This window comes from Ctenopharyngodon idella, chromosome 20 (assembly GCF_019924925.1).
Source record: "Ctenopharyngodon idella isolate HZGC_01 chromosome 20, HZGC01, whole genome shotgun sequence".
NCBI lineage: Eukaryota > Metazoa > Chordata > Actinopteri > Cypriniformes > Xenocyprididae > Ctenopharyngodon > Ctenopharyngodon idella.
The window spans coordinates 31,787,244-31,794,739 of record NC_067239.1 but is presented as its reverse complement, the minus strand read 5'-3'; the positions used below and the strand labels follow the sequence as shown (position 1 = coordinate 31,794,739).

The 7,496-nt window shown below is 35.8% G+C and overlaps 1 protein-coding gene across 1 annotated transcript in view; it reads right to left on the bottom strand.

Moving 5' to 3' along the window:
* The window catches only part of LOC127501916 (polyphosphoinositide phosphatase-like), a 70,816-nt gene that overhangs the window by 11,754 nt on the left and 51,566 nt on the right, over positions 1–7,496 (bottom strand). The window contains exons 20-21 of the mRNA XM_051874240.1: positions 6,360–6,443; positions 4,126–4,321 (exon numbers count right to left, since the gene is read on the bottom strand). Of these exons, the coding sequence (XP_051730200.1) occupies positions 4,126–4,321; positions 6,360–6,443 (280 nt within the window). The remainder of the gene's footprint in view (positions 1–4,125; positions 4,322–6,359; positions 6,444–7,496) is intronic.

The following is a 7,496-nucleotide window of genomic DNA, read 5'->3' as shown; positions in this document are numbered from 1 at the left end:
TATATATATATATATATATAAATTGTTAAAGTTTGTTAAAAATATAAATAATAATTGTATCATTTAAAAAAATATATAAATAAGAAATAATTGATACATGTATATTTTTATGACACACACACACACACACACACACACACACACATATATATATATAAAGTTTTATGAATTCAATTAATTGGATATGCATTTTGATCAACTTTTAATTAACCCATTAAAATATAAAAAATAGAAAAATTTTCAAATAAATAATTGATATACGTACATTTTTACAATGCATTCATACATTGATAAATAATAATAATAAAAAAACAGTTTTTAAACATGCAAAAAAAGTCAGAGATTTCATTAATATTGACTGCAATCTGTTCGTCTCACTAAAGCGAAACATTTACAAGAGTTTGACTGATTTTAGAAGGCATATAATGGACAAAAATAAACAAATAATCACAAATTACTTAAATTTATCATGATATTTTGCAATTTATAAATATTTTTCAAGTTTTCTTCTCTCTGCATTGCATTATGAGCAGCACTGTGTCAGTTAGTTAACATTATTCATGGGTTACAAATTGACAAACTGAAACTACAGATGCAACAGGAAAAATTCTAGGAAAACAAGTTGAAAGGTTGATGTTTCCTCAGGCCAAGGTAACGTCAGCTACAGTACATTTCTCTGGGATATAAACCCGATTACGGCATCATCAGAATCCCGGCGGAGAATTAATAAAGAGCGGATCAGGGCGTATTGTTCAGCGAGGGCATCTGCGGACAGATTCAGATTCACACAAAGCCCATGAAAACAGCCTACACTCGCTTAAATATTATAGAGTGAGGACGACGAGAGAGAGAAAAACAGACAGGAGAATCCACTGTTCATACTCAGAAATCACTTATTAGTGCTCATACTTAAGAGTTGAGAGTAATATTAGGGCTGACGATTTAACTTGTTAATTAAATTAATTAGTTATGGAACAATAACATGATTAAAATAATTTAACACAATTAACGCACCCGCCCCACCCCAGACCTACGTAGTTCATCTTACATTTCATACAGTTAATTGATGAACATGAAGCATGTTTCATTTCTAAATGAATCCGTGTTTTGAGCAAATCAATCGGGTGAATCAATGATTCAATGACTCACTCATTAAGAGAGCCATTTACTTCATTCCTGAATGAATCAGCCGTTTGAACAAATCAAATGAATAAATGACTCAATCCCTGCATCCCAATGTGCATACTACCCACCCTAAAATAGTACTGAAAATGATTAATGTCACATACTATTTAGGATGGATAGTATGCACATTGAGACGCAGGCAAAGACTTACTCATTTAGACATTTACCGCCACCTACTGGCAGTTTTAGTTTCTCATTTAGAGTATCATTTCATAAAAAAATAAATTAAAAAAAATCATGTTTTGTGGATAGTTTGCACAGAAATTAAAATTTTGTTCATTTACATTAACTCACCCTTGTGTCATTTTAAACCAACGTGACTTTCTTTCTTTTGTGGAACTTAAAAGAAGATATTTTGAAGAATGTTGGTAATCAAACTGTTTTAATCTGTAATTATATCTAAATACCAACTCAGATGCAGCTTCTGGAAAAAAAAAAAAAAAAAAAAAAAAAAAAAAAAAAATCACGGCCGTTGAAGCCTTAAAGTTTATGTGTAATAAATTGTATCAAATAAAAACGTTTCTTTCTAAAGCTACTTTTTGTCATTTCTATTTGATGCTTTTCTCGTTTAACGCAATAATGACTTTAAATGATCTTTTCGGGGTAATTTTTCAGCCAAATTTGATTAATTTGCGATTAATTCGATTAATTAATCTGCACAGATTCGGCTGTATGGATACTAGGGTTGGGAAGATCATTTAATTCAAGTTAACTGCACAGAAAACATTCACAAACAACTTAATTATGATCCAATCAGCATCCGCCATGATTCACCCCAAAGTTTAGAAAGAAAATCCAGAGTTTCCTACTGGTAATTATGATATTACTATTAATGTGCGATCATTCTGACATGACCTGAAGGCATGTGACTGTTCACATGCATAAACTAGAAACAGTCTGGAACTAAATAAAGAGTCAATTCTATATTAACTACATCGTTCAGCTCAGTTCGCTCATATCACTCACATTTCCAATCATAATTTTTGAGAAGATCTCCTACGGAAGCAGTTTTGTTGCTAAGAACTCCCTTCCTCAAACTCAATCTCCCGCCGACACAGACTCATTTCCACACTGAGGACACCCTGACTTTTAATGCCACCCTTCTGGCCTCCATCTGGCCATTCAAAGACCCTAGAGTAGATCATCTGCTGTATTTCACCGTCATCCATCAAGCAGAACCACTCCAGAACTAATGAAACCCTCACCGGTCCTGGCTGAGACCAATTCACCCAAACGCTCCAGTCATCTCAGATCAAAACCGCTTGACACTGGAAACTTTCTTTCCCTGTTTTGCTGAATGAACCTGAAGGTCCACAGTGGCAAACTGCATACTATTTTTTAGTATGCAGTATGCATGTAGAAAACCAACACTAAATATAGCTGCAAGCAGGAGCCAAGCACAACAGAAACAAACAAGGAGGCTAGCAGAAGACCACCAATCTCATGATGGACTATGGTAGCAACTGAGACAAAGACACTGCATGTCAATTTTGAAGTAAATCAGACCAACGGTACTGTATTTAGAGACAATTTCATGTTTTATTCAATTATAGTGTCACCAAGTGGCGCAGCCCCACCACTTATTTTGTGTGTCCTCCATACATAAGCGTGTCAAATTTGGTGAAAATATCTCATTTTGTTTAGGAGTTATAGACATTTATATGTATGAACACATAAAAAATTACCCACACCTGACTTTGACTGCATTTTTTTGCCACATACTATCAAAATTTTGACATTTGATCATTAGCGTTTAGTCAACGACCTATGTTTCTGATTTTCCCACACTGGTTTTGTCTCATCGGCGGTTTCGAAAATATTCACGAATGTTGTTTAATTGCTAAATCACAACATTGCACTAACCAAAAGGCGAAATTCTGGTATTGTTGGACTCGGCAAAGATTCAAGGGAATCCAAGGAGATGACTCCCATGAAAATAAGTCAACCACATAGTTATATGCATGTAAATATTTTTTTTTCACCACTAGGTGGCGCTAGTCCGAAACTTCTCAGACTCCTTCGGGGCATCGTGCCGATGATCCACAACGAGTTTCATGCGTTTGTAAAATACAGCATTTTGCGACAAAATTCAAAATGGCTGATGCCCAAAATGGCCGCTATGGGAAAACTGAATATCGTTCGACATGACGCCCTGAATCTAACGAGATCTAACCACTTATATGATTTTGGACAAACCGTTCAGAAGCAAAAATTAGCCATTTTTCCTATCTCCGGACCAGTAGGTGATGCTGCGCCAAAACGCAGCATGTCATCTCAGGTCATGCTTGTGATGACATGGACCAATATTGGTCTGAATACGAGAAAGCGCTGAGGAGATAGAGCCTTAAGTCTATTTTCACAAGCGCTACGTAAAATTCGTTCACATGTTTTTCGAAAATGGTTTGACAATCAACTTGCATTAGGCATTGAATATGATCTGGTTAAATTTTCGTGAAAATCGGAACAACGTCCTAGAGTTCGAAAAAGTAGGTTTTTCAGAAAATTCAAAATGGCAGGAAAATTTTGACGTGCAATCGAATTGTCTTGAGCCAAGGAATCAGAGGAAAAGGGAATTTGTTTCTAACCCTTTTGGTTAAACATGAGTGAAAATTTGGACAGGTGGTGGCACTAGAGGCATTGATTTAGAGACTCCAAAATCAGTGTGGTTAATGTTGAGACCGGCCTCTATCAGTGTGCCAAATTTCATAACTTTCCCGCAAGCGGTTCTCTGGGCCGCCATAGACTTCCAGAGTGGAAGAAGAACAACACCATTGGATGCAATAGGTGCCTACGCACCTTTGGTGTTTGGCCCCTAATTATCTGTAGGTATAATACTGTATCCCACAATGCAATGCACTTTACTTGACTTTTCATTTTTGCGGCAGCTACAGTCATGCGCTTGAATTATGTGTAAAGTTTAATAGGAAACGGATGTCGTACCTCATGTGTGCGGATGCTGTCGCTCAGCTCGGCCAGTTTGATTGGCGTAGAGCGCTGGGACACGGTCCCGTCATCCTCGCGGTCATCCTCAGAGTCATCCTCAGAACTGCTGGAGATCTGCTCTTCAGTGGGAGGAGGAGGAGCGCTGGCGGCTGTCTTCCTCTGTAACACCGCGTCCTCCTTACTGGACTTGTTACTGCAAACACCGACACAAACCAAGAGAAAGAAATTCAACGGCCACAAAATGCATCAAAATCCAACTCATCCTTGCCTTTCACATTCATGCAGAACACTATAAGAGCCGATTTGAATACGAAAGCTGCAAGAAGGCCGTGTCTTGCGACAATGTTAATCAATGTACTGAACAAGGGTATCGGTGTTTAAAATTAAATTTAAGGCTTTTTAGGACCTACATAATATGGGCAATATCTATGGTAACATCCTAAAATGTAAAATTACTGTAAAAAAACATGATTTAAACAACTTTACAGTTCAAATGCAGGTTCTGACAGAACAAAAAAATGATAAATCTCACATTTTAGCCTTTAAACCACTTTTTTTAAGAGAAGGGATGTGAAAATTATCAATGATTATATTTCTACTCCACTGGTTAACAAAAACCGCAAGTACGCTGCGTAAAAATATCTCAATTTTTGCTATGGGCTAAAAGAAAATTCAAATTCACTCTCCGACAGTACATGGCGCTTATGCAGCAGAAATATAACGGTTACCCCTGTATACAAAGAAGCTGCGCTAATTAGAATGGCGAATTTCTCTGAAAGGTGACGAGTTTTGTAGGCGATACAAACACCATAAGGTAAACAATGTTATAATTTATCAACAGTAGTCATTAGATCATTAGCAATCGGCAGTCACTTGGCATAAATCTGTGGTATTCACTGATTGCGAACTGCTCTGAAAGTGTGAGCCTAATTTTCAAAGCTGTTTTAAGGAGATTTTGTCTACTGAACTTTTTTTTGGCAGCTGAACAATCAGATTGTTGTTAAACAACAGTACAATCCATTGTATTCTATCCTTCACAGCCTCGTTTTTATTCCTGTTAAATACGCCGCTACCCTGATTAAGGTCTATTACCGTTAATAGACATTCAGAGCCTCCGACCATGTGAATCATGTCTTGAGAAGTTCTTAGACATTATATATTTTATACAGCAGACACACGTGCGCCTCTAGACTCAGATAAGAAGATTAATAAAAGCACGTAGCTGGATTTCTATTTATAAATGATGTGTAATAAAGGAATATTTTAAGACTCAATTAAAAACCATCTACAGTACACTGCCATTCAAACATTTGGGATCAGTAAGATTTTGAAAGAAATCTCTTATGCTCAAAAAATTGTTGTTTTTGCCATTGGAGATTCAGCAGCGGTGCTCCTGATTATATATTCGGCATCATTGTTTTTGAGTGGCCGTGAAAACAAAATCCTGCAGGAAACAGTGCTGGGAACAGGGGCTCAGGCCACATGGATCTGAATATTTATAATATAAATGCATATTAAAGCAAAAATCAACTTGTTTTCAAGTACATAATGTCGACCTGTGAGATTCCCGTTCACACCTGAACAACATCAGACAGCTGCTGCTGCACGCTAAATATTCACACGCTAGAAAACATGAGCACATGCAGGCAAGCGTGTGTCAAATCAGTGATTGGTTTTCCAGCAGAAAGGGTCACTGTCTGGTTTGTGTTCTTCTTAAAGAGGGCATATTATTTTTCACATATTCTCCATTGTTGCAGCTCCTCGCTTCCCAGTCTGTCAGTAACGCTCTGTTTAGTTCCTGTCTCTATGAAGGCCCTCCTTCTGAAAAGCACAATGTGCTCTGATTGGTCGGCTGGAGCAGTGTGTTGTGATTGGTGTTTGGGAAATGTTCCGCCCCTCACCATAACCGCCAGTTTCAACACACTACTAACTAACTCATCAGGCCCCGCCCCTTTATTCTGCATATGAATTATTTAAATGAGGAATATTGTGAAGAAAACTCAAGACTACAAGGGAGTTCAGAAACACTGACACTGATATAGAGAAGAACTGGAACTTTGCAGAGCTTTTTCATGCTCAAAAAGCAACATTACACACTAAAAAGATGAACATGGAAAAAAGCAGAATAAGTCCTTTTTAAACGTCACACAAAAACATGGTGAAAACAGCTTTTCTAACAATAAAGAGGGCCATGCACTTAATAAATTACAGAGCAAATATCTCAAACTCACACCAGCACAGACTTTGCGCTCTCATCTGGTTTGCGAACAGTAAACGGACTGGGATCGAGCCCGACGGTCTTCGGCATGAACTCCCTAAAATAAAAGACATTAAAGAGAAAGCATGAATATGAATCTTTTTTTTAACTTCATGGAGTAAAATAAGGAGCTTCCAGCACGACAGCAATACGCATTCGTCGTACGTCCAAAAACCGATAACTTCCGTGATTTAGAATACAATGCCATGACGTTCTACACTACGCCACAACTACAACGGATAGTACATCGTGGCATTGTGTTCTACGTTGCGGAAGTTATCGGTTTTTGGACGTACGACGAATGCGCATTGCTGTTGCGCTGGAAGCTCATTATTTTACTTTATAAAGTTTTAAATAGGGATACTTATTTTACACAAACGCATCAATTCGCTTCAAAAGGCCTTTATTAACCCCCTGGAGTCGTATGGATTCATTTTTTTATGGATGGATGCATTTTTTCTGTCTTCAGAATTTGGGCCACCATTCACTACCATTATAAACCTTGGAGGACAAAGGATATTTTTAAATATATCTCAGATTGTGTTCGTCTGAAAGATGATAGTCATATACACCTAGGATGGCTTGAGGGTGAGTAAATCATGGGATAATTTTCATTTTTGGGTGAGCTATCCCTTTAAATACTTAAATTGATATTTACTTGAATATTCATTTAAATAAATAAACAAAAAAAAAAAAAAAAAAAAAAAATCAACAAATAAATCAACATTTACTTAGGAATTAATTCAAACTTTACCTAATATTTACTTAAATATTTTAATATAGATATTTATTAGATATTTACTTGAATATTCATTTAAACAAATAAACACACAAAAATAAACAAATAATCAATATTTACTTTACCTAATATTTACTTAAATATAGATATTTAGATATTTATTAGATATATATTAGATATTTACTTGAATATTCATTTAAACAAATAATATACAAAAAATAAACTAATAAATAATTATTTATTTTAATATTTAAATTTATATTTAGTATTCATTTAAATAAGTAAATATTTACCTTAATATTCATTTAAATAAACAAAAAATACATAAATATTTTATTTGAGTTATTTCCTTAAGTATATATGTACTCACAT